Below are 27,602 nucleotides of genomic sequence, written 5' to 3' on the forward strand. Positions count from 1 at the left end.
GGCTTCCAGCCAGAGAGTGTTTGGGTCATTTATTTGTCATGCATTCGTTGTATAGTGAGGGGAATGATGGGGGAATTTCCCAAGCCACAAGGGACACTGAACAAAAATAGCAGTGTAATCACCTCACTGTATAAGGAAAAGGTTAAGAGTGAGAGAGAAGGGTAATGAAATCAGCAACCCAGTTCCAATGAAGGCTACCTTGACATTAGAGTTTGAGGTGAAAATACCCATTGGACTAACTAAAATACTGTGACCTCTTAGTCACCAGCTGGCTCTACTCCCTGAATCTCTGATGCCATTGAAAGCTGACCTTAACATCCTATGTGGAATAGCAGCTCAATCACATTCCGGAAGGAAGGTGTCGTAAGTTCCAGTTTCAGGAGTGCAGCTGAGAGGAACCATGCTCAGGTTTAACTTTCATCTTGTTTACCTCAGACTAGGAAATTTATCAGGTTCTGGTTTTATTTCAAAAATTATTTCCAGAAGCTTTTAGAAATTTATATACAACAGCATCAACACCACCATCTCTCACACATTGCTATGTTGATATTGGTTTTGTCCCATAAATCACTGAGATGAGAGTTCTTCTGTTATTGTAACTTCCATCTCTTCTGCCCCCACTTCAACCTATGTGAAGTAAAAATTATTTCCCAGCTACCTGTCTATGAAATACAGTAAGTTCTCACTGATCTAACTTTGCATAAGCTAGTCATGCTTTATGAGCAACACTTTACTAAGCCTCACAATTAGAAGCATTCCTGAATCTTTTTAAGTAGAAACTCCTCTGGTGTCATTAAGTATTACCTACAGATGTCTAACTTTTGTCCCAGGAAGTAAGCAAAAGTTTTGGGACCTATTGCTAATTGAAAAATCTATCAGAAATAAGGTCATGGAGTTCTAGAGCTAAAAAGAACCATAAGATATCTACTCCTGCCCCTTTATTTGATACATGAGAAAACTGTGGCCCAGAGAGATGAAATATCTCCAAAATGATCTTGTATATAAAAGGGAGAATTACTCTCTTTATAGAAATTTAGCTTACATGCAGTTTTTCAGGAGCACATCTGGGAAAATTTTAGCATAAAATCCCTAATCACTGAAAAAAATTCTATCCACTCTTCTTTGTGCTTCATGTTCATATACATTACCTCTTGTATTTAAGGGAGAAAAATATTGTCTAGTGTGAGAGCTGTATCATGCAGCTTCCAGAGCGTGATGGTTTTATTTCAAACTCAATTTCTGATGCTATATTTCTATATCTTAGAAAGAGTAACCTCTCCCTTTTCTCTCTAAAAACATGAGGGAGAAATGAAAACACCAAAATGCCCCCAGAAACAATTTATTGCCTTAAATATTTAAGATAAAAATATCTTTGTAGATTGATAATGCTTTTGAAGATGATTTTCTTTGTTAAAATTCCTTTGAGAATCATAGTTAATGTCGCCTATGCCATTTGTAAAAATCTGTCCTTCTTCATACAAAAGTTCAAAATATCTAGCTCTAAGAAAGCAAGCAGTCTATTTATTGTAAACATGTGGAAAAAGCCTTATTAATAGTTTATATAATTTAATTTTCTCAGCAGTGGATAGATGTGCCTACCATAACTAGGAATTTTTTTCTACCATTTTTTCCTTTCTCTTCATTCTTTATTTATCTTTTCTCATAACTTAAACTAATTTTTATGCTGATAATTCCAAAAATGTAATTCTGGCCTCACTTCTCTCAAATACCAATATCTGTCTCTAATTGCATTTTCATCACTTTGTCTTTAGTAGACCCTATGCAACCTCAATTTCACATATCCGAGTCTGAATTTTTCTTCCCCTTACTTGCTGTTTGCCACTGTGACCATCCTTTTTTCCCTAATCACCCATATTCAAAACTTAAGAGCCATCATTTATTCCTCTGTCCTTTATCTTCTATATAGTTTCTTATACTACTTTTCATGTCTTTTTTTCCTTTAGCCTTTCATTAATACACCCAATTTTACTAAGCAGGAACTGACTTCTAGGCTCTCTGCTAGGCAGTAGAAGTGTAAAAACAAACAAATTCTGGTCCCTGCTTTTACAGAGCTCATGGCATATTAGAAGAGACCATTATTAATATGAGGTAGGGACTTTAAACCTAAGAAATTCTGGTTAGATACTTATGAAGGCAACTATTAAAAATGAAATTAGCATCCTGGCTAAAATTTCTGTCCCATTCATTCCAGGCTGAACTGAAGAAAAAATGGATTTTAAATGACACTGTCTTTATTCAGTATATCTCCTAAAGATAGAACCAAAACCCTAGAAGTAAAATCAAAACACCTTTCCAATATTTGTGATAGAATGGCTTTACACAGAATATGGGTGAAAACCCCCAGTTCTTTACTTGGCCAATTCCTATTTATCCTTGTATTCTAAACACAAATGTTACCTTTCCAACGAAATATTCCCAACTTGTCCACTGTCTCCTGGACAAATGAACCATTTCTTCTTCTAAATCATGACAGAAATTAAGTTGCAATGAGTTCAAGAATGAATGACAAGGAGAAGGTAGAGATGAGAAGAAGATAAAAGGATAGTAACTAGGGTGCCTGGGTGACTCCATTGGTTAAGTGTCTGCTTTCAGCTCAGGTCATAATCCCAGGGTCCTGGGATGGAGCCCTGCATCCAGGCTCCCTGCTTAGTGGGGAGTCAGCTTCTCCCTCTCCCACCACCCCTCCCCCACTGCTTGTGTGCACGTTCTCTCTCAAATAAATAAAATCTTTAAAAAATAATTTAAAAAAGGATAGTAGCTAGACAAGGACTCACCCCTTGGAGAGTAATTTTATTATTTATTATTTGTTGTTTTAATGTATCTTTCACCATGGATTGGAGAGAATTAGCCAAGTAGTAAGGAAAAGACTAAAAGAAAAAGGAAGTTAGTGAATAAAGCAAAACTCTCTGCTTCCAATGTCATCTTTTAATCTAAATCTTCATAAAATTCACTTTCTAACAAGTCTTTCCAACTATCATTTTTCTCATCTCTATTTCATCCTCCCAAATACAACCAAATTAGTCTTCCTAAGATATTGCTGTTAACATGTGACACATTCTTCCAAAAATCCTATAGTACTTACCTATTTGTTACATCCTCGAGTTTCCTTATCCTTGAGATCCTTCATGATCTATCCCCTTCCCATCTATTCAGTACTGTTTCCTTCTAATTCCCAGGGTGGGTGCATGCTCAGCTTGTTAAGGCTAGTCTGTTCATTGTGTTTTTCGTACTTACGGACTGTAAGTTCTACAAGAACAAATATCTTTGTTTTGTTCATTATTGTATTCCACGTACAATGTGTGGTACCTAGTAGGTGCTCAATAATTATTTATAGAACATTTCCTTATTTATTCATACTTATAATCCACATATGAGTGAAACCATATGATGATTGTCCTTCTCCAGTTGACTTATTTTACTCAGCATAATACCCTCCTAAGTCTTGACAACAGTATCCTGAGAGGCCCTGGACAGGGAAGGCCAGCCCTTTGTCCCTCTTCTATCCCTGGAACGACTTTAATGACCAAGATTTTTTCTCTTGAATTGCAGCTTCTCATTACTTTCCTCTCTGCCCACCCATTCAGTAAACCATACAGACTTGAAAAAAAAAAATTCTGACTCTAGGTTGGCTATGAATGGAAATTCACAAAAAATATGAATTTTTTTTTAAAGAAATAGTTCTCGGACAAATTGGCTTGTGATATTTGCACATCTAAGCGTAATATGCATTGTATATTATGGTTCTTGGGCAGAAATGATAAGCTAATAGGTATTTCCAAAGTTGTTCTATAGTTATCTTAAATTCTTGTCCACAGTCCGTAAACAAAGTCCCATGAATTTGAAACCCAGTCACACAGGAAAATGCCAATGTCAATAGTACTAAGAGGAAGTTTTATTTTTATACCTCTAAGTTGAAATTTACAATGAATAGTAAAATTGCATGCAAAATTCTTAATAAAAGAGAAACTAAATTCCATAATTTTTTTAAAGATTTTTTTTTAATGATAGACATAGAGAGAGAGAGAGAGAGAGAGAGAGGCAGAGACACAGGCAGAGGGACAAGCAGGCTCCACGCTGGGAGCCAGACGCGGGACTTGATCCCGGGACTCCAGGATCGCGCCCGGGGTCAAAGGCAGGCGCCAAGCCGCTGAGCCACCCAGGGATCCCCCATAATTTTTAATATTATAATTATTTTCTTCATCAAGCAAAGTAGTATAATTTGTCCTAAATCTAATCTCCTAAAATTACTAATTACTAATCTCCTAAAATTAATTTGCAGAGGAATTTACATGTATCATATTAAAGTTCTTTGCTGATATATACTCACAGAAGTTCAGAAAGTTATGCATTTGTTAGTGATTCCTCTCCTCTTCTCTTACCATTTCATGTAACAATTGCTCTTTCCTTTGAGAAACTCTTTATGTATAATACATTTGATTGGAATCAATACCAAGGTCAGATCTTTCTTAAATCAATCAGTTCTTCACATAGAATACGTTGGTCAAATTCTCTGTCAAATTCTCATCAGCCAGGGCACATCTTTCATTCAGATGAAACCTCTGTTTGAAATGCTACATTCTTCACTAAATGACTAAAAGCAGTACTAGGGTAATCGAAAGTTCTTTATTTTATCTTCATAAATGTACGACTTCATGTGAAGCGTGGGAAAAATACCTATTGAGATTGCAATCTAACAAAAGAGATCAAAGCATTGATTGTATACCTAGCTGATTTTAAAGTTCTATCTTTTTGAAACATTTTAAATTTCAGAATATTTAAGTAGATTTAATTCTTAATATTAAAAAAATGAAATTTCTAATGTCTATCTTTGATTAAGACCCATAAATATCCACAAAGCATAGCAATTTCCATTTCTATTTAAAAGCTAATGAAGTGGGAGAAAGAATTTATGGCATAATCAGGGGAACCCAAGGGATGAGAGCTGACATTTCAGTTGAAACTACAACCAAACCTTTTTTTTTTTTTTTTTTTTTTCAAAAAAAGTCTGTCTGAATTGTAGGGGAGTGGGGATGGGGCACAGAGACACACAAGATGAGTTAAATAGGTGATGGGGATTGTCTTGATGAGCAGGTGTTGTATAGAAGTGTTGAGTATACACCTGAAACTAATATTACACTGTATGTTAACTAAATGGAATTTAAATAAAACTTTTTTTTAAAAGCCTGTCTGTTAAGTGATCCATATATTCACTCCTGCTTAGAAATTCTAAATTGGAAATTCTAAATGTGATATCCCACAATGGAACTGTGAAAATAGAGAAAATAAGTAAATGAGATAATAGACTCTGTTTTGAAAACATATATATTTATATGCTTAAATATATATTTTTCTTTTGAATCCCTGTTTTTCAATCAAATGAATTTTGAAAGTTCTTAAATTCTCGAGGAATGTTAAATAAGTTTTCAAGAGTGACTATTAATGCTCCATAAATTTATGTTGAATTTAGTTAAGTAGTATTTTGTTGCCTTTTCCGGGGCGGTGGGGCGGGGGGGGATTCCCTCTCCCTCTTGAATAACATGGAGAGCAGTTGTAAACAGCCCTTCTTCTGAATCAGTCTTACACCCTATCACAATCACATAGACCAAAGTACTGGTTTGATTGTCTAGAGTCTCATTTTACCTCCTTCACAATTAAGATACACTGTCAATTTTGTTTACTATCTAAGAAAGTGTTATATCGCTCTGCATTCATCTCTGAGAATCTAATTTCTGTTCAACTATCTATATGTGATATAAATTATATTATAAAAGTCTAGTATGTATATTAGAACCACATTCTTTCATTAGTATGTTTACTGAGTTACAGTGCAATTTCTTCTATTATCAGAGTTTTAATTAATGTGATTCACAACAATAGTAATTATACTTGAAGAAAAGTGAAATGTGCTCTCATAAAGAAAAATCTGCCTCATCTCTTTCTATCACATTTGAACCAGGAGCTTTTAGTGAACCAAAAGAATAATGCTTTCCTCTGTGTGTAAGTAAACCTTAATAGTAAGGAATACAGGTACACAGTAGACCACTAAAGTGCAACTCAGTTTCCTGTTCTCCTATATGCTACAGTGATTGATATCAAGAGCCCACAGATATTCTATATTGGCTATAGTTTGTCTCTCTGTATTATTCTCAATATTTGTACTGTTTGTATATTTTTTTCAGTCAAGAGAATCCATCCCATTGAATGACCTAAAGTCAGAAGTATCACCCCGAATTTCAGCAGAGGACCTTATTGACTTGTGTGAACTCACAGTGACAGGCCATTTCAAAACACCTACCAAGAAGACAAAGTCCAGTAAACCAAAGCTCCTGGTAGTTGACATCCGGAATAGTGAAGAGTATCCTTTACATATGCGCTTTTAGAGGGTGGTACTGCCTTACTCATACTGTTTCCTTTCCATTTTAAGGGTATGTGGTAAAAACAATGAACATATCCGGGGTTCCTCTGAATTGAAATAGCTAAATAACTCTCATACTAGATGCCAGAATAGACTTGTATAATGTTTCATAAGATAACATTGCATGACCTTAAAATGGTTTCCAGACAACACCAGAATATTGGGACATTTTCTTGGTTTTTATGTTTCTCTAGTGTATATTGCTATTCTTGCAGGCATTTGAATCCTTCTCGCTATAGATAAAATTTTGGTGAAGATGGAGAGTATTTAACTGGTCTATTTCATGGCCTAAAAAGAAAGATTGACAGATCTCAACTTTGAACTTGTATTTATTATAATATTCAAAATATTGTCTTTAGAAAACATATTAAAGTATTTTTTACTGATATTTTACTATTTAATGTACCATAACTTCTTGGGATTTTGCTTGGCAGTAAAGTAGGAACAGTTACAAAATAGTAGTAGTTTAATCTTTCTGCCTATATCTTAATCTGTCAGATTCTCATGAAATATGCCTTGATTCTCTGTACTCTAGAATCTAGGTAAATGATATTCAAACTTTTTAAAACAGGGTAACTCTTTTTTTTTAAATAAATTCTGTCTTAGAAATTCATTATATAAAATATAAATGAAGAAATTTTAAATGATTTTCTTCGTAGGTTAGTATTTATATCATTTACTAACTAGAAATGAGTTATATGAAAATAAGGCTTAACAGATTAGTGGTTTCTTATAAGCTAAAATTGGCATTTTTTTTTTAAGATGTTATTTATTTATTCATGAGAGACACACAGAGAGGGGCAAAGACATAGGCATGCTCTCTGTGGGGAGCCCAATGCAGGACTCCATCCCAAGACATTGGGATCACAACCTAAGCCAAAGGCAGATGCTCAATCACTGAGCCACCCAGGTGCCCCTAGCATATGAGTTTTCATGTATATATTTGCAATTACAGTTTTTGGAATGAGATTTAAACTACATTTGCTGAACTCATGAAGCAATCCATAGAATCTCAGATTACTAAGAATACATTTTGGAAGCCTGCTATTTAAAATGATATATCCCCACCTTTTTGTGAAAAGTAACTACTTTTTATTTTCCCTCACTTGTGAAAGATAACTGAATTTGGAGAGAGCCTAAATGTTTATGTCCCTGGTTATTAGATCTTCAGGGATACTGGAAGTTCTTTAGTGGAGTAGATGAGTGGATTCCCAAAAGAAGCATTAAATTCCAGTTGACAAGTCAGGAACTCTTGCCGTAAAAGATCTTATCTGTTATTTCAAGGGTTTAAAATACATTTAATTTTAAAAAATTTTAGCTTGTTTCTTTTGGTTGAGCCTTTAGTCATAGTGTCTCATAAAACCATGAAAAAGTGTAGTATTATAGTGCCCTATTTTAATTTTATTTTTTTTAACGATTTGTGTATTTATTTGAGAAAGAAAGAGAAGAGGGGAGGGGCAGAGAGGAAAAAGTCTCCAAGCAGATTTCCCACTAAGTGCAGAGCTGGAGGCAGGGTTCCATCCCATGACCTATTAGATCATGACCTGAGCCCAAAAATACCAGATGCTTAACCAACTGAGCCACCAGGTGCCCTAGCCTATTTTAATTTTAAGGATTACTCGTAAAATAATTAAAATAGCATTATGCCCAGCACTCTTCTGAAACTTCCTTTCAAATAATTTAAATAGGTATTTGAAATTTTAAAATACACACAATATAAAAGTGACATTCAGTCCAAAGTTTTTCAAACCTCATTGTCTGATTTTTAAATTGCTACTCTCTTTTATTTTCTTCAGAATAAATATAAATGGAACAGCAGAAAGCAGAGTTGCTAGCCTGATCATTGTTCTGTGAGGAGTATGGATGAGTTGCCTAACATCGGAATACCTTTATGTCATCCCACAATACATGTTTCATAGTTACAACTAGGCAGAGACCTGAGTTGGTTGTTTTAGTCTTTATAATCACAGGCCTAAAGAAGAGAATCGGTAGTGTTTTGGGTCATTTGGGGGGGAGTGGTCCCAAGGGAATGAAGAAAGAAAATAAAGTCACTTATCTTTTTTTTTTTTTAATTAATTTTTATTGGTGTTCAATTTACCAACATACAGAAAAACACCCAGTGCTCATCCCGTCAAGTGTCCACCTCAGTGCCCGTCACCCGTTCCCCTCCAACACCCACCCTCCTCCCCTTCCACCACCCCTAGTTCGTTTCCCCGAGTTAGGAGTCTTTATGTTCTGTCTTCCTTCCTGATATTTCCCAACATTTCTTTTCCCTTCCTTTATATTCCCTTTCACTATTATTCATATTCCCCAAATGAATGAGAACATACACTGTTTGTCCTTCTCCAATTGACTTATTTCACTCAGCATAATACCCTCCAGTTCCATCCACGTTGAAGCAAATGGTGGGTATTTGTCGTTTCTAATTGCTGAGTAATATTCCATTGTATACATAAACCACATCTTCTTTATCCATTCATCTTTCGATGGACACCGAGGCTCCTTCCACAGTTTGGCTATTGTGGCCATTGCTGATAGAAACATTGGGGTGCAGGTGTCCCGACGTTTCATTGCATCTGAATCTTTGGGGTAAATCCCCAACAGTGCAATTGCTGGGTCGTAGGGCAGGTCTATTTTTAACTCTTTGAGGAACCTCCACACAGTTTTCGAGAGTGGCTGCACCAGTTCACATTCCCACCAACAGTGTAAGAGGGTTCCCTTTTCTCCGCATCCTCTCCAACATTTGTTGTTTCCTGCCTTGTTGATTTTCCCCATTCTCACTGGTGTGAGGTGGTATCTCATTGTGGTTTTGATTTGTATTTCCCTGATGGCAAGTGATGCAGAGCATTTTCTCATGTGCATGTTGGCCATGTCCATGTCTTCCTCTGTGAGATTTCTCTTCAGGTCTTTTGCCCATTTCATGATTGGATTGTTTGTTTCTTTGGTGTTGAGTTTAATAAGTTCTTTATAGATTTTGGAAACTAGCCCTTTATCTGATATGTCATTTGCAAATATCTTCTCCCATTCTGTAGGTTGTCTTTGAGTTTTGTTGACTGTATCCTTTGCTGTGCAAAAGCTTCTTATCTTGATGAAGTCCCAATAGTTCATTTTTGCTTTTGTTTCTTTTGCCTTTGTGGATGTATCTTGCAAGAAGTTACTGTGGCCGAGTTCAAAGAGGGTGTTGCCTGTGTTCTCTTCTATGATTTTGATGGACTCTTGTCTCACATTTAGATCTCTCATCCATTTTGAGTTTATCTTTGTGTATGGTGAAAGAGAGTGGTCCAGTTTCATTCTTCTGCATGTGGATGTCCAATTTTCCCAGCACCATTTATTGAAGAGACTGTCTTCCAATGGATAGTCTTTCCTCCTTTATCGAATATTAGTTGACCATACATTTCAGGATCCACTTCTGGGTTCTCTATTCTGTTCCATTGATCTATGTGTCTGTTTTTGTGCCAGTACCACACTGTCTTGATGACCACAGCTTTGTAGTACAACCTGCAATCTGGCATTGTGATGCCCCCAGCTATGGTTTTCTTTTTTAAAATTCCCCTGGCTATTCGGGGTCTTTTCTGATTCCACACAAATCTTAAAATAATTTGTTCTAACTCTCTGAAGAAAGTCCATGGTATTTTGATAGGGATTGCATTAAACGTATAAATTGCCCTGGGTAACATTGACATTTTCACAATATTAATTCTGCTAATCCATGAGCATGGAATATTTTTCCATCTCTTTGTGTCTTCCTCAATTTCTTTCAGAAGTGTTCTATAGTTTTTAGGATATAGATCTTTTACCTCTTTGGTTAGGTTTATTCCTAGGTATCTTATGCTTTTGGGTGCGATCGTAAATGGGATTGACTCCTTAATTTCTCTTTCTTCAGTCTCATTGTTAGTGTATAGAAATGCCATTGATTTCTGGGCATTGATTTTGTATCCTGCCACGCTACCAAATTGCTGTATGAGTTCTAGCAATCTTGGGGTGGAGGCTTTTGGGTTTTCTATGTAGAGTATCATGTCATTGGCGAAGAGGGAGAGTTTGACTTCTTCTTTGCCAATTTGAATGCCTTTAATGTCTTTTTGTTGTCTGATAGCTAAGGCGAGGACTTCCAGAACTATGTTGAACAGCAGTGGTGAGAGTGGACATCCCTGTCTTGTTCCTGATTAAAGTCACTTATCTTTTATAACCTTCCCAAAGAACCGAACTTGTGAAATTTTCTAAATCCCCTTTTTGAAAGCCTGCTTTAAAACCAAAGTGTACTTAAAGTTGAGTTATTTATCCTCACAACATTTCTAAGTTGTGGTGTTTTTTTTTTTTTCCAATATCCTCTTCTTTTATCACATATCTACTTTGTCTCACCTCTAAATACCAAATGTTGGCACCGTTGTATCAATCACACTGCTTAGAGAAGAACCACAGGCTAAACTCTTCCAAGAGTCATTGGGTGTCATTAGGTCTCTTCTAGTGTCAAGAGCAAAATGAATAATGGAGAACTGTGGGTTCTATAAACCCTCTCAATGAAGTATCTAAACTACCTACCTATGGCCTTCCAAGACTGAAAAACCTTTTATAATCTCTAATGATGCACACCATTTGATTATATTATGAGGAAATAAGTAACTTTTTTTCTGTTAATCTGAAACTCTGTTCTCAGGCAATTAACGGCAAAGGAATAGTGTGTTTAATGGTAATGGAGAGATTCATAAATTTAGTGCTACAAAGTAATATATTAGAATGTGGTGTTTGACTTTTTTAGATGTCATCATTAATAGCAACCAATAAATTTTACTCTCATTAGTGCTGTGGATAATTCTTTAAAGAAAAAGGTATAAAATATAGTTCTTATTCACTAGGTTGCTTTTAGTATAAAGAATATAAAACATGAAAATATTTATTTGGAAAATAAGTAAATAGTAAAGACAATGATGTATTAAAAGTGCCAAATGAGTGGTACAAACAATGTATCAGTAAAGAAGTAATCTCTAGATAACAGAAGCAGGGCAGGGATAAGGGTCATATCCTTTTAATCTTTATAATCCCAGCACCAGGTTTGGCTCCTAGAAAGTACCCAGAAAATATTTTTATAAGGAAAACAACAGGATGGAGGACACAGTGCCAGTGTCCTACCATAACCTTTCAAAGTTATAACATAAAGAAACAGTGGCATTTTACATTCTGTGTATATATATATATATATATATATATATATATATATATATATACACCCAGTGACTTTTGAGGCCTTTCTTCCTAAAACTCAGAAGCAAGACACTACTTAGAAGTCAGTAGAGTCAGAATTTAGAGGTTGAAGCATTCATCAAATCTAATATGCATTCATTCAACAAATATTTACTGGCTATCTCAGTATATTCTAGTCGGTAATGTACTAGAGTTTGAGGATTTGTTGGTGAACAAAATGAGAAATTTCCCGCACTCAAGGTAACTTCATTTTAATTGAAGAGATAGATAAATATATCTATCATAGGACCTTAAACAGCAATAAATGCTATATATGAAAATAAAGCAGGGAAAAGGAAAATAATAAAATTTTATAAAGTACTCAAGGAAACCTTCTCAAAAAAATATTTCAGCAGTTAACTAAATGATGTAAAGAGGCAGGCTACAAATTATATAGGGAAGAACATTCTAGGCAGAAGGACAAACAAGGGCAGCAACCTAGTATATGAACTTGCTTGGCCATTTTGGGCCACCAAAGACACCAGCAATGTAAGAGAATAAGTCAAAAGAGAAAAGAATCACTTAAGTCAAGAGAAACTATAGGATGGTCAGAAATCTCTGTAATGTAGTTTTAGAGTTAGTAACATGCCCTCAATTCCTTGGATACCTATAATCATTAATTCCTAAAAATCTATAATCTACAATAATCTTAATTATATAATTAAGCTATAATTAAGCTCTCCCAGCATACAAAGCATGATGCTAGCCTTACAATGTAGATTCTGCTAATACCTCTATTTTACTGATGAAGATGCTTAACCAGATGCTTAACCTCTATTTTACTGATGAAGATGCTTAACTGAGGCTTAAAAAGGCTAAGCAGCTTCCCCAAGCCCCTACGAATGGCAGTTGGTAGAGACAAACCCATGCTCCTAAGATTTATGCTCCTAAATTTTATCCAAGTGACTAATTGGCCTCTGCATAGGGCTGTTAAGCATAAATAAGTCAGTTAACAAGTGAATATAAATTAATGACTGAATGAGACATCCATTGATTCCAAATTACATGTTCAAATGCAATACATGTTCCTTCAAATCTTACACACAAACTGAATTTTTACTTTCAGTGCCTTGTATGGGGGGGGCCTGATCTCTAGTAAACAAATGTGCCAGTAATTGTCTTTATATAGACACAGCCACAGATTCAGGGATAACTGAACTTTTTTTTCTGCCAATTGAACTATTTTTTTAAATGAGTTAGTCAGCTATTAAGTAATTTATCAATAATCATATGATGGTTAATTTTATGTGCCAACTTGGCTAGTTATGGTGTCCAGATATTTGGTCAAACGTTATTCTAGATGTTTCTTCTTTTTTTTAATACTGTGCCTTTTATTCCCATGGTGTATTCTTTCCATAACTGGAAGCCTGTATTCCTTTTGTATATTCTTGCCTCCTTTGTCATAGATAAGCTAACAATATAATTGGGGGTTTAATTCTGGGCTCTCTATTTTGATCCATTGATATTTGTGTCTATTTATGTGCCAGTGCCAAACTGTTTTGGTTACTGCAGCTTTGTAGTATATCTTAAAATCTGCAATTATGATACCTCCAGCTTTGTTCTTCTTTCTCAGGACTGCTTTGGCTATTCAGGTTCTTTTGTGGTTCTATACAAATTTTAGTATTTGTTCTAGTTTTGTGAAATATGCTGCTGGCATTTTAATAGGGATTGCTTTGAATCTGTAGATTGCTTTTGGTGGTATGGACGTTCTAACAATATTAATCCTTCCAATCCATGAGTGTGGAATATCCCCCATTTGTTTGCATCATCTTCAATTTCTTTCATCAACATTTTATAGTTTTCAAAAATTACAGGTCTTTTACCTGTTTAAGCTTGTTTCTAGGGTTTTGGGGGTTTTTTGGTTTGGGGGTGGCATATTTGGTATATGTTGATTGATTTGCAAGTATTGAATGACGCTTGCATTTCCAAAATAAATCCCACTTGAGAAAACTGAACTGTTTTAAATATTGGAAAGCAAAGTTGGAACACTTTGAGGGAGACATGTTAGAAAGGTTTTTTCCTACCATCATGATTTCATTTAATCCATTAAAAATATTCTTCTGTTGGGGCACCTAGATGGGTCAGTTGGTTAAGCATCTGACTCGATTTCAGCTCAGATCATGATCTCATGGGCTGTGAGATGGAGACCCACATCAGACTCCATGCTCTTTGGGAAGGCTACTTGAAATTCTCTCCCTCTGCCCCTCCCCCTACTCATATGCTAGTGTGAGCTCTCTCTCTCTCTCCATCCCTCTCTCTCTAAAATAAATAAATGTCTTTTAAAAAAATATTCTATTAAATTTTCCCGGATGCCTGGCTGGCTCAGTGGTTGAATGTCTGTCTTTGACTCAGGGTGTGATCCTGGGGTCCTGGAATCGAGTGAGTTTACTTCTCTTTTTATGAAGTTAATAAATATTTAATACTAGTAGATTCTTAAAATATTTATTTTTCCCACACCAACAAAATGTAATCCTATACAGTAGAAACCAAAAAAAAAAAAAAAAAAAAAAACACAAAACTCTAATACCTTTTCCCAAAGAAGGTAAGTTATTTTTGAAGTGTTGTTTATAATATTTTTCAAATTGTTTATAGTCTCTGTATATAATTTTTATCCTCTCTTTTGCTTTTATAATAAGATCATTTAAACAGGAAAGTTTGGCTAACACGTTTCTTCTATCTTCATAAAGGTGAAAATTTTTTCTTAATTTGTTCCTTCAGGAGATTAAGAATCTAAAGTTTAATCTCATCTTGTTTACCTATGTAAAATAATTGAAATGATTGTTTATGAAAGAGAGGGAGGCAATTACCTTTCAGCAAAATAAGTTACTATCTACCAATGAATATAAGGGATAGCTTTATCACCCCCTAGATCCCTCCTATGTATATAAGGGAGGAAAAGTATATTTTCCCTCTACCCTTCTAAATTCTTGGCTGGGGCTTCTGTAAGAGAAGACAAATTAATAAGAGAAAAGCATACAAATCAATTTAATGTAAGTTTTACATGACATGGGAGCCTTCATAAGGAAATAAATGAAAGAAGCCTTAATAAGGAAATAAATGAAGAAATGGTTAAACTGAGAGTTTTTATGTGAGTCTTAATGAAGAGTGGAGAGTGGCAGGAACATTTGATAGGGCAAAAGGGAGTATGAGTTAAATTTAGCTAAACTAAAGGAAACTTAGCAAGGCCTATTTGCTCACATTACTTTCAGTGTCCCCCTGTCTTAGAGATACAGATATCACCATCCTCTGCACATGCCATTTCTCAAATTCCTTCAGCTTAAATTTTCAGTATACCAAGATGCCATATTTAAGAGTACTGTATCTTGAACCCCATCACCTGAAATTCTGCTAAAGCTTTAGTCATTTAGCTTATGATACAAGTATTCCCAGTTAATAATACAAATACCCTGAAAGAAGACTATTTTAATCTATTATCAAGTTTTGTGATAAGGTAAGGAGAAGCCTATTAAGTCTGAGAGAACTACCCCTAACTTCTGTGGAGCCCAGTAGTACGGGTAAAGAATACAGAAAAGGAAATCTGGAGAACATAAAAACAGACTTTACCCACCTGACAATAAAGACATAATCTCAACTTTTGAGTAAGAAGGAAATTTAGAGATAATCTAATCTAAATTCAATATTAAAGCTGAACAGTTTATGTCAGAGAAGCTAACAGCTAAGTTTCTATTGAAATCATATTATTTTTGTTTTTATAAGAAAGAAACTTGAAATGTTAATCTACATAAAGGTTTAAGTCAGTTAAATTCTAATACGTTACAGGAATTTCTGAGCAAACAGTAACTGCATAAAGAGGCAATAGAACGTGTTTCTCATATAGTGGCATAAATTTCATAAGTAATGTTAATAGTTTCAAAGATAATACACAAACCAAACTGTTGTTTTCTTTAATGGTTCTAAATAGAGTTTCAAATTTTCTGGAGTTCATATTAAGAGTAGTCTTAGTCATGTAAATGTGGGACCAACTGATACTATCTGTAAACAGAGGTACTTTGAAGGAATATTATTCTCATATCCTTGAATTCAAGGCTGAGGTTTTTGCAGCTTTATTTATAAAGCACTTACTTTTTTTAATATCAGAAGCTTTGAAAAGACAACCTCAGGCTTAAATTTTTTAATTTGAAAAACACATAAACTCCGTTGTTTTTATTATTATACCACATTATTCATTCTTAGTAAATGCTAGTGTTGCTCTTGTCTCTGTGTCCTAAAGAATTAGTTTCTAAAAATTTCTTCAAAGTAATTTAGAGATACTGGTGTTCAGAGCTGAATTAAGGTACATTAACTGTTGAAGAGCCCCTATTCGTTCTGAGACTCATCCACAGCCCTAGTTCCTGAGTGCCATATAGTCTCATTCAATCAGTCCGCCAATCCTATCTGAGGGCAGTGGGGAAACAGAGTTAAGTCAGAACCCCTGCTGACCAGGAGTTCACAATTTTATGGCTAAGAGAGACACATTAAATAGATAATTCCAATTCAATGTGAAATGGTTTTTGTTTGAGACACACCCAGAAGACCATGGGAATATAAGGATGATCACCCATACTAGGTGATCTGAGGCAGGTCTTGGGAGACGTATAGTAATTACCCCAGAAATGAAGAGGAAAAGGACATTTTAGACTGAAAAAAAAATACTGTATGCATGCACAGAGAGGGTGAGAAGACACATTCAGGAAATTACAAGTACTCTGGATATGCGTGGCTGGAAAACATGAGGGTAGGAAATGACACCAAAGTAGGCAAAGGTAGCTTCATGGAGAATGTTGCATAACATGCTAAGAAATTTGAGTTTTATTCCAAAGACTATGAGAAAGTATTAAAGAATTTTGATCAGATAAGTAGCATGCTCACATTTCTATCTTGTAGGGATTTATGCGTGTGGAAGAAGATGAGAGTGGAGGTAAGGAACAGGCAAGACCAGAAGGATGGAATCCTTTGATATGCATAAACATTTCTCCATATTTGCAGTCATAAAGGGGGAGATCTTTAGCTTTGCCCTAAAATAAATCAGTTTTAGTAAACCCTTTGGGCCAATATCTATGCTGGAGAAAATTCAGAGAAATACATTTTAGTGCTATTTCTTTCCCTTTTCTCTTTCTATGTATTAAAAAAGGTAATTCTGCATCATGGCACTTACAAGTGTTGATAGGTGATGGTGCCACTAGCTAGGAAGGCTATGAAATATTTAACATATTTGTGCTTATACAAGTTATTCTAGGTTTGACACAATTCTGAAATTCATTTACTCAGCAAATATACAACATATATTCTAAGCACTGTATTAAATAAAGCATTATGAGAGTTCCATAGATGAGATAAATACAGGTCCTATAAATTGTTTTAAGTCTTGATGGAAGTCAAGTATATTAGCATTAGGATGTTTTATATAAGATCAAACTGCTGTCATGAGAGATGTACAGATACTTTGGGAAGGCAAGTTTTCATGGAGGAAACATTTGAAGGATGGATATTGTTTGAACACTCAAAAAATGGAGAAAAAATATTTAGGCAGAGAAAGCTTGCAGGAGCTAAGCAGGACATATACTGGAAACAGTGTGTGATCTGATTTGGTTGGAAGTGAAGTAGTTAGGTCTTATTCATGTGGACTCACCTGAGACATTTGGGCTTTGTCTTATAGGCAACCATGAAAGGTTTCTTAACAAGGATATGATAATCAGAAGTTTGTTTTTTAAATGTTAATTTAACAGTATTGTGAAGAGAGTGGATTTCCAAGGGAAAACGATAAGAGTTGAAGAAAACAAAAAGCTACCATAATAGTCTGAAATAGGCAGTTAGTCATGGGAACAGAGATAGGAAGATGAGATTTATTAGTGCTTTAAAATGTTGGATGTTGCCACTGATGAAGTTTAAACTGATTGGTGGATGGTGATATCATTCAAAGAAAGCAGCAACAGATTTAGCAAGGAGAAATGGTGATCTCTAAAGATATAATTTTCTATTGATTAATGCTATTTAATTACACTCTATATGAGGAAACTACGGGCTTAATTCCATATTCTCTTTTGGCTATTGTTATATTAAAGGTATAGCCTTTACTTTGGACTCTATAACACTAATTATAATTAGTTAGCATAGCAACCAAACAAAGCCAACAAAGTGGTTTGATGAAATGCTGGTGTGTTTTCGTTTATAGAGGTATGAAGTCACTAAGTGAGGTACCCAGCAAAAATGCTGTGGTCTTTTAGTGTTTAGAAAAATATGAGATTGTTTCTGGGTTAAATTTTGAGCTGTTAGATATTTTAAATCCATTATTAAATCCTTTTGTGAAGTGAACAATCTTTCTAGATTATGAACATTTACCTATTTAATATACCTGTATTATTCTCAGAGGGATATTTTATGGTGCATTTACTTATAATATTTGTTATATAGACTGACTTATAAATATAGGAAGGTCTTCATATCTTAGAAACCTAAAAGATGATGCATGTCATCCTTATATGTTTATACTATTCTAATAATCCAAGTCTTTTCTCACACATGTTTTAAAATACTTGTTCTGACTTATTTATACATTGGAATACCAGATTTTGTTTAATGTGAAAATTTATTTTTATTATAAGTACACACTTGAATGCTTTTTTGGTAATGTCTACCAAATGGAATGTTGAGTTGAATGCTGTGTTTTGGAGAAAGGAAGAGCTTACTGCAGGGTCACCAGTTGCCAATGAAAAATCACGTTTACTGGAATATATCACAGAGCACAATCAGTGTAATAAACAACTTGATTCAAATACCTGACTAGGTGCCTGCTATACTATTTTTATAGCTACTATTGTTCTATAGCAGAGGTTTCATTGTAATTACTAATGATTTCTTTAATCAAGTCCTTTATCTTTTAATTCTTTCAAGAATGTCATAAAAAATCCTAATAGTAAAAATGTTTTATGAACACTGAAAGGTTAAAAAGTTACTGTTTATGAGAGCCAATGCCACTTTTGTCAAAACCAATCTGAAAATTGTAATGTACATTGTTACACTATAAAGATGTATATATGATTGGAGGCAATTACCACATAAATACTTTGGCTTCTAGATTCTAAATAAGTACTTTGAAGATGAAACTTTTTAAGTTCTTAGTTTCTAAAATAGCAGAGTGTCTGGCTGTTGGGTAGAGTACTCACTACAGAACTTCAAGTGTGGTTATTGTTTACCCCATATCTGTGTTTATGCTGACAAACAATGGCTTTTTTAAATACAAAAGGCAAATGTAGAGGATCCAAATTTTTGTCTAGAATATGAGGAAAGCAGTGAAGTGACACTTGTAATCCTCAAATATGTATTGGTGCATGCTGATTTCTAATACTGCCTTAGTATTAAGAACCCATACACACTTGTCTTCCACTACAGTACAATGAAGTCAAACTGAAGTTCTTAAAGCATGGAGAAAGTGCTTATTTCAGATGTGTGTTCTCTAACATTTTGCTCTCCTTGCCATATTTTGCCCACTACTAATTAGTAACTATATGTCAGAAACTGCCTTCTATCACACTCTTATTCTGTCTAATTAACACAAAATATAAAATCTGTGCTTCACTCAGTTTTCAGATACTTAATATTTTATTATGATTATGGAGGACTCAGAAGGTAAAGAAAAGTATTCAACTACCTACCTTTACAATATGATCTGGCAGCCTCTCACATGTTTAGAAATTGCATAACAGAGTTCTGCTTCATCATTATGATATAGGTTTCGCATAAGAAACCTACATTTCGGGCAGCCCCAATGGCCCAGCGGTTTGGTGCCGCCTTCAGCCCAGGGTACAATCCTAGAGACCTGGGATCGAGTCCCGCGTCGAGCTCCCTGCATGGAGCCTGCTTCTCCCTCTGCCTGTGTCTCTGCCTCTCTCTCTCTCTCTCTCTCTCTCTCTCTCTCTGAATGAATAAATAAATAAATAAATAAATAAATCTTTTTTTAAAAATGTTAAGATAGCTTTAAAAAGGTTTGGAATACTTATGCATTTTGGTTTATAATTTTCTTTTTCCCAAAAAGTCTCTGCTACCATCATATTTTGTCAAGCATTTTAACATTTAATATAGATTTTTTTTTTTAATCAAACTATAAAGCACAACCAACAGAAAATCCTAGGATAGTAACAAGTTAATGACTTGCATCTAGTAACTAAAAAGCATTTTGGACTGAAATCTTTAAAAGCACGTAAGAAATTGGTGATGAGTTGATAAAACCATCTAGATGGTCCTCTGTGATTTAGATACAGATTTTAGATATTGGGTATTTGGGTACACATAAGTACTTTTTTAAGCCAAGTATTTGTAGAATTTATCTTGTTAAATAAATATTATTTTTAGAGTCACTAATTTTCTAATATGTAGCTGAACAAATTGTATATAGCAGGCTTTCAAATTGAACACCATTAAAAATTAATTTATTAAAAAAATTAAAATAAAAAAATGAAAAAATATATATATAGCAGGCTTTCAAATGTAACTTACATTGTAAAGCTTAACACAGTTTAAGCATCGTCTTTTGTCTTTTATCTTTTATTTTTTATTTTCAAGGGAGAGAAACTAATTGGCTCAGCCAGCATCAGATATTCACCTTCACCCTTCCCTTCTCTACTGTCTGTTCAGCCATGATTGTGGAAGGATCATCTGATACAAACATGGTAATCTAGGCTCACCCTTTCATGGGTACAATAGTTGAGGCTCTTTCAAACAAACTGGGAGGTGGGCAAGCAACCCAAATATATCTAGGATAGATTTGTACTGTTTTTGCTACTATAAAAGCACTGGAAAGAAAAAAATGTTCACAGTTGATAAGGGCTGTTTGATAAACACAAACTCTCTTGCAACTGATTCAGACTGGCAGATGTAGAATCATTTGCGGAAAACATTTGAGTTGTTAGGTTCTTAGTTTATGATATCCAAATTTTTCATTTTAAGACATGTCCTACCTGAATATAAAAGTACTATCAGAGTAATTATATGCTGAGAAGAAAGCCCTGACTGTTGATGAAAACTGCAATTGAGAATATTCAGTAATTGTCAATGTTTGAGAAACTAGTGCTGATAAGATCCAGAGGTGATCCACCCATAATCATGAATTATTTGTCCAATCTAGAAGACTGTAATTAAACAATGTACACTGGGATGCTAGTGTTTACTTGACTTCTTCTCTAATTTTTCAAAACTTTTTATAGTTCTTTCCTTTGTTACTAATGCCAAAAAAAAAAATGATGAAGCAGCAACCGAGTAGAAAATTTCAAATGTAAGATATATGGTCAATCTATGCCATCATTCTTGAGAGTGGGAGCCTCAATTTCTCCTCTCACCATTAATGAGAGAGAAAGAGAGGCAGAGAAACATAAAGAGAGAAGTAGAATTCTAAAGATGAACCTACAAACTGGGGCAATTGAGAAACTGTCATGTCAATAAGTAATTATAATTTTCCCCTTCTACAATGATGACTAATGAGTTTTGAGAAGGGATATTAGTTGCTTGTGGCATAACTTTTTAAAATTCTATTGCTCTTCCATTTTTCAAGAGACATCTAAGGGAAATGTCTCTATTGAGCATATAAATATCCCCTCCATGGTCATCAGTCAGTGATTGTTGAGGGAGGGAAGACAGATTGCCTAGACTTCTTATAATAAACTAGTCTTCACATAATAGCCTTTCTTCACATTGTTGCCAAAGTACAAATGTGATTTGTAAGTTCTCTGCTTAAAATAATTTTTGATTTTCATTGTTCTAGGATAAAGACTAATATTATCAACACGACCTACAAGACCCTGCTTGGTCTGGCCTCTGAATTCATTTCTCAGCTCATCTTACCTCATGCTACACTTGCTCTCTAAATTCTGCTGGCACTGGCCTTTGTTTCTCTTTATGGGCCATGTGCCTAACACTTCTGTAAGCCTAATATTCTGCCTGAAATGTTTATCCCTTCCACTACCCTGTCCCACCTCCACTCCATCCCTTTGTCTAATTAACTTTCATTAATTTTTCCAATTTTAACTCAGCTGTCACTTGCTTTCTCAGTGAAAACCTTTGCTGTTTGATATATCCTATCAGAGTATCTTATCCCTCTCTTCTAGAACAATTTTCACAGTTATTTTATGTTTATTTGAAGAGTTGTTTGATTAATAATAACATTTAAGAATGTTTATCCCTTCCACTACCCTGTCCCACCTCCACTCCATCCCTCTGTCTAATTAACTTTCATTAATTTTTCCAATTTTAACTCAGCTGTCACTTGCTTTCTCAGTGAAAACCTTTGCTGTTTGATATATCCTATCAGAGTATCTTATCCCTCTCTTCTAGAACAATTTTCACAGTTATTTTATGTTTATTTGAAGAGTTGTTTGATTAATAATAACATTTAAGAATGGCTTCCTCAGGGCACCTGGGTGGCTTAATTGGTTAAGTGTCTATCTTAACCATGATCTCAGAGTCCTAGGATCAGCCTCATCTCAGGATCCCTGCTCAATGGGAAATCTGCTTCTCCCTCTCCCTCTGACCCTCCCTCTCACTTGTGCATTCTCTCTCTCTCTCTCTCTCTCTCAATTTCTCTAAAATAAATAAAAATCTTTTTTAAAAAACCTTCCTCTATACACTCTCTATATGAAGAATTGTCTTTTTAATTGTACTTTATTTTGGGGGATATATATATATATATATATATATATATATATATCCCCCTATATATACATATATATGATATATGGACCTTTATTTTTAAATTTTCTGTATGGAGAGTCCAAGAAGCATAATTTGTTAAACATCATGCCATCTATTGGCAGGAACAGGTATTATTGACAGATAATAAATAACATTAAACAGGATCCCACATTTCAAATAAATTTAAATACCTTGGGAATTGTTGAAGGACTAAGATCATAATTATTATTTAATCTACCTCTCTGGTTTCATCATCTGCCACTTCTTTAAATATGCTATGCCTTAGTTGGGGGCATATTTTTTAACACCATATGATGTTACTAATACATGCTTTTAATTCAAAAATTAAAAGTAATACTCAGTGAAGTCATATGAACGATTCTAAAGTGCAAATATAATAATACATTACCCCTTTAGAGAGCATAAAATTGGAAAGAATAGAAATATCAGCTAAATTCAGTTGAGAAATGGACAACAACAGAAGTGTTTCCAACCAGTGCTAATACCTAATCAACTCTAAAGAGGGTCCTGGTTAGCAGTCACTTGCCTAAAGTAGATAGATTTTGTAGTATCAAGTTAAGTCTGAGAATATGTGATTGACTATATTACTTCAGAGCTGTAAAATAATCATGGTAATAATAATGAACTGAAAGCCATGAATATTGTGCAACCCATGGGATTGCCATGGATTTGCTGCATCCTGATCACTTTTGCAATACTTTGTTTAATCAGTGAAGTCTTTCAGTTTTTCAACTCATCTTCTTCCTTTCCTTTTTTCATTACATTTTCATATTTAACTTTTTTTCTGTAGCAATACCTTACTTCACTTAGATAAAATACTCACTAGAGCATTCAAGACGTTAAGAACTGTCAAAGTTCTTAAGGGGAGGGATGGTAGGTAGGATGCCTGGGTGGCTCAGTGGTTGAGTATCTGCCTTGGGCTCAGGGCATGACTCCCATGTTGGGCTTCCCTCGAGGAGTCTGCTTCTCCCTCTGCCTATATCTCTGCCTCTCTCTGTATGTCTGTCATGAATAAATAAATAAAATCTTTTAAAAAAAGTTCAGGGGGGATAAAACACTAAAAACTAGAAGTAAAATCAATGTCTTTGAAGTAGTAATTAGTAAAAGCTTATTGTGCACATACCAAAAAGTCAGGAGCACTCAAACAAAAGTGTGAAATGAGGCTCAAGGATATATTGTTATAAAGAAGCTTTTACAATGTGGAGGCAGTTACTGTTTATTTTTCACTTTGGTTACAATATTAGAATTTTCTTAAATGAAAAGGAACTGATTAGGGGTTACCTCATCAATTTGGGGCAACAATTTAAGTTTTATGATTTTCAGAGGCATAAGCCAGAAGTGACCAAGGTTAAGTTGGCCTCACTTGTCTTGCAAAATAAGTCAAACTAAAGTTTGCTTGTGTGACTAAACTAGTTTTGTCTGCTCAGGGAATTTTTTAATCTGGTTTTGTTTGTACATTTATTTCAATGTACTGTCTTCTGTGAATCAATTCCCTCTGTGAGTCTCCCTCACACACTCACTTCTACACACAAATGTTTTCCTTAAGCTTTCTTTCTCAGTTTTATTCGGGGTCATATTTCAGGCAGCATCAACATTCCATTCAGTGCTGCCTTCACTGCAGAAGGAGAGCTTACCCAGGGCCCTTTCACTACTGTGCTCCAGAGCTTCAAAGGAAAGGTCATTGTCATCGTGGGGCATGTGGCAAAGCACACAGCAGAGGTAAGTGTATGCAGAAATGTCATATGCACATAATTGTTTTAGGAGAGCTTGGTTCTTGTCTTACGGAGTAGAAGAATGAATCTCAAGGACAACAGAAAATGAGCAAAGTGATAGAAGTTTATGAAGCAGAGATACAGAGAAAGCTCTCAAAAGTGAGAGGGTCCCAATAGGGTTGCCACTGAGGACATTTACAGTCTGTCTTTTATAGGAAACTGACCAGGGAACTTGGCAAATTTCTTGTCAATATCAGGGTGGATATTTAGAACAAACATGGTGGACTTGTAACAAGCAAGATTTCTTTTTTTTTTTTTTAATATGGTGAGCACAGGGGATCCCTGGGTGGCTCAGCGGTTTGGTGCCTGCCTTTGGCCTAGGGCGTGATCCTGGAGTCCCGGGATCGAGTCCCATGTCAGACTCCTGGCATGGAGCCTGCTTCTCCCTCTGCCAGTGTCTCTGCCTCTTTCTCTCTCTCTCTGTCTCTCTCTCTTTCTCTCTGTGGGTGTGTGTCTATCATAAATAAATAAGTAAATAAGTCTATAAATAAATAAATAAATAAGGTGAGCACAAACACAGTGTTCCCTTATTTCTGATTAATATCTCCTCCTATCATTTCTCTACATCTGGGACTTCTGTAGCCATTACTTAGTAGCCATTAAGGAGGGATACTTCCTAACATTTAGAGCTAGGGAGCCAGGTTTATTTTTTTCTGATTTTTCTGTCTCACCTCTGTTTTCTTGGGTTGGGTAGGAACCTGACTCTGGGGCCTTTCCTTATCTTTCCCTGCCTAGCCCCGTCTGCCCCTAACTCATTCCTACATCATAATGATACCCGGAAGAGTATATTTCCACAGGAATTAGCCACAAATCAAACGAGCTTTCAAGATCTGACTATATTCTTACACTGAAAAGCTTATTCACCTTTTCCAAGTAAAAGAATTAATGCTTTTTTCTCAGTGTGCAACATCAAGATCAGTAGTAAACTTAGATCCAAATGATAGGCTATGGTGTTTCATTTTTGTTTTTGTTTTTATTTTTGAACTTCTTTCTGAAATTGCATAGAAATAGCTTCTATTCTTTCCATGGGAAAAGCACAGTGGGGCTTGGCTGGGTTCTCTGAAAGCTTATCATGATGGAATTTATTGGATTTGGAGATTTTATTTACTGTAGGCTCAAAACTTTTTGATGATAGAGAATTCAGGAAGGATATCAACTTTCATATACGAGAATATGAAAAAATAAAATGTTTCCCTCTTCCCTATGTTCTAAGTGAATTGAAAATAAAACAAGGAGTAGCATATGGAGGTCAAAAATATCACTTATTTTTTTTTTACAAAAGACAAGTTGGAAAATATAATTTAATATGAGAGCCAAATGGGCTTGCTCACAAATCCCCCAGAATTGGTGAACATAATCCAGATACAGGCAACACTGAACCAGGATAAACCCTTTTTCTAAAGGAGGGACGAATCTGTTCCTGGAAAAGTAATAGAAGTAGTTTGTTCCTGCAGGTAGCTTATTTTCAGAATGAAGAAAGGTAAGGCGGAGCCTTCCCAAATTTACCAATCAAGTAAATCACTCCTCCACTACCCTGGGCAGAGTGAAGAGAGGGACAAAAAGAAAGTTAGAAATACACCTAGAAAAACTTCTCAATCCAGCGGTGGAGATAAAATATTCCACTGTAACATGTGCATTCCTTAATGTCTATATATACTGAATAATCTAGAAATGTAGTGAGATGAAAACTTTAAACCTTTTGGTCCTAGACCATTTTAAGCATCCAATAATCCTTATCTCAGAAGTACGGGGTTAATGGTAACAATGGTTTTTGACACTAAATGACGGTCATCCTTGATGAGGAACCTTAATTGAACATACTAAAGAAGTATCTGAGTGGTTATTAGTTATGACATATATCACTCACTCATGTTTTATATAATTACTTCAGGCATCTGACAGGGAACAATTTAAATACACCTATTTCAGAGAAAGTATACTAAATGACAAATGTGCAGTTTTAAGTAAATGAGAACATTTTAAAAGTAAAGTCATGATATCTAAATTGTTTTAATGTAAATTGTTAGACAATAATAATTACCATTCTTATTTTATTACTACCATAATCCTACTGCTGCATTAATCTATACTGCCATAGCATTCCGATGAAAAATATAAATTTTCAATTACAATGCATATCAATACATTCAAGCCACAGAAATACTATTGAAAAGCACATATTTCTGGGTTCCAAGTGATAGACAACCTTAGGGAGAAGTCCTTGCAATGATAGTTATTGACTGTCTTTGTAAGTAGCAAGTACTTTTCATATGTCATCTCATTTCATTCTACACAACATTCTTCTATGAGGGAGGCATTCTACGCATTTTACATATGAGTAAACCTTAGACTTAAAGTTTAATTTGCCTGTTTCAGAGCCAGGTTTGAAACACAACTCCATTATGACTCTACAGGCCACCCTCTTAGTAAGTTCTTAAGGCTTTTGAGTCTGATGCTGCCATCGGTCCTGTTTTCTGTATGTTTGTTTTTAAATAGACTTATTCTGACTTCTAACTAATCACAGTAGTTCTTCTTAGTATATGAAACCAAGACCTGAAATAAACTTCCATGCTCTTTAGGCTGACAAGCTTAAGGCTCTATTTTTATAAAGCATTCACCATTTGAAAGATGGTTATCTGGGATCCCTGGGTGGCGCAGCGGTTTGGCGCCTGCCTTTGGCCCGGGGCGCGATCCTGGAGACCCGGGATCGAGTCCCACGTCAGGCTCCCGGTGCATGGAGCCTGCTTCTCCCTCTGCCTGTGTCTCTGCCTCTCTCTCTCTCTGTGACTATCATAAATAAATTTAAAAAAAAAATTTAAAAAAAAAAAAAAAAAAAAAAGAAAGATGGTTATCTAATAAGTAGACCCTGTATGATTTAATTTTCTTAAATATGCTGAATGCTTTAAAGCATCCTACTCATTGTACTAATATCTAGAATTGTGTTCTCACTTTACCATAAAGTTTAAAACATATATAAAAATATGTAGATAACTAATTTATTTCATTAAATCAGTTATAAAGCATTTGTCATTTGTTATATGCAAAACACTATGAAATGCTATATCATAGTGCAAATTTAAAAGTTCAAAATATGAAGGAAATCTGGAAGCATGACTATTTGGATGAAATAATAACAATATATGATAATAATGATAAATGAAGAGCCATCACATGAATAAATTAGCCAATATCTTCCTTATCAGAAACTTATGAATAATTCCTTCTTCTTCAAACTGCATGGTCATTAGTACTTGTAGACAACAAACAAATTGTATGCTCAACTATTCATGCTTCAATCCAACATCAGGAAATTATTTTTGAGAAAAGAATTCAGTATTTGGGAGCACCTGAGTGGCTCAGTATTTGAGCATCTGCCTTTGGCTCAGGTCATGATCCTAGGTCCCGGGATCGAGTTCCATATTTGGCTCCTTATGGGGTGCCTGCTTCTCCCTCTG

At 35.0% G+C, this 27,602-nt stretch overlaps 1 protein-coding gene across 4 annotated transcripts in view; it reads left to right on the forward strand.

The window, feature by feature from the left end:
* The window catches only part of TBCK (TBC1 domain containing kinase), a 219,810-nt gene that overhangs the window by 172,862 nt on the left and 19,346 nt on the right, over positions 1-27,602 (forward strand). For all 4 annotated transcript variants that reach the window (XM_026017616.2, XM_026017615.2, XM_072755530.1 and 1 more), the window contains 2 exons: positions 6,201-6,376; positions 23,935-24,094. In XM_026017616.2, coding sequence (XP_025873401.1) covers positions 6,201-6,376; positions 23,935-24,094 — 336 coding nt within the window. The remainder of the gene's footprint in view (positions 1-6,200; positions 6,377-23,934; positions 24,095-27,602) is intronic.

The sequence above is a fragment of the Vulpes vulpes genome, chromosome 4, assembly GCF_048418805.1.
Source record: "Vulpes vulpes isolate BD-2025 chromosome 4, VulVul3, whole genome shotgun sequence".
Classification (NCBI taxonomy): Eukaryota; Metazoa; Chordata; class Mammalia; order Carnivora; family Canidae; genus Vulpes; species Vulpes vulpes.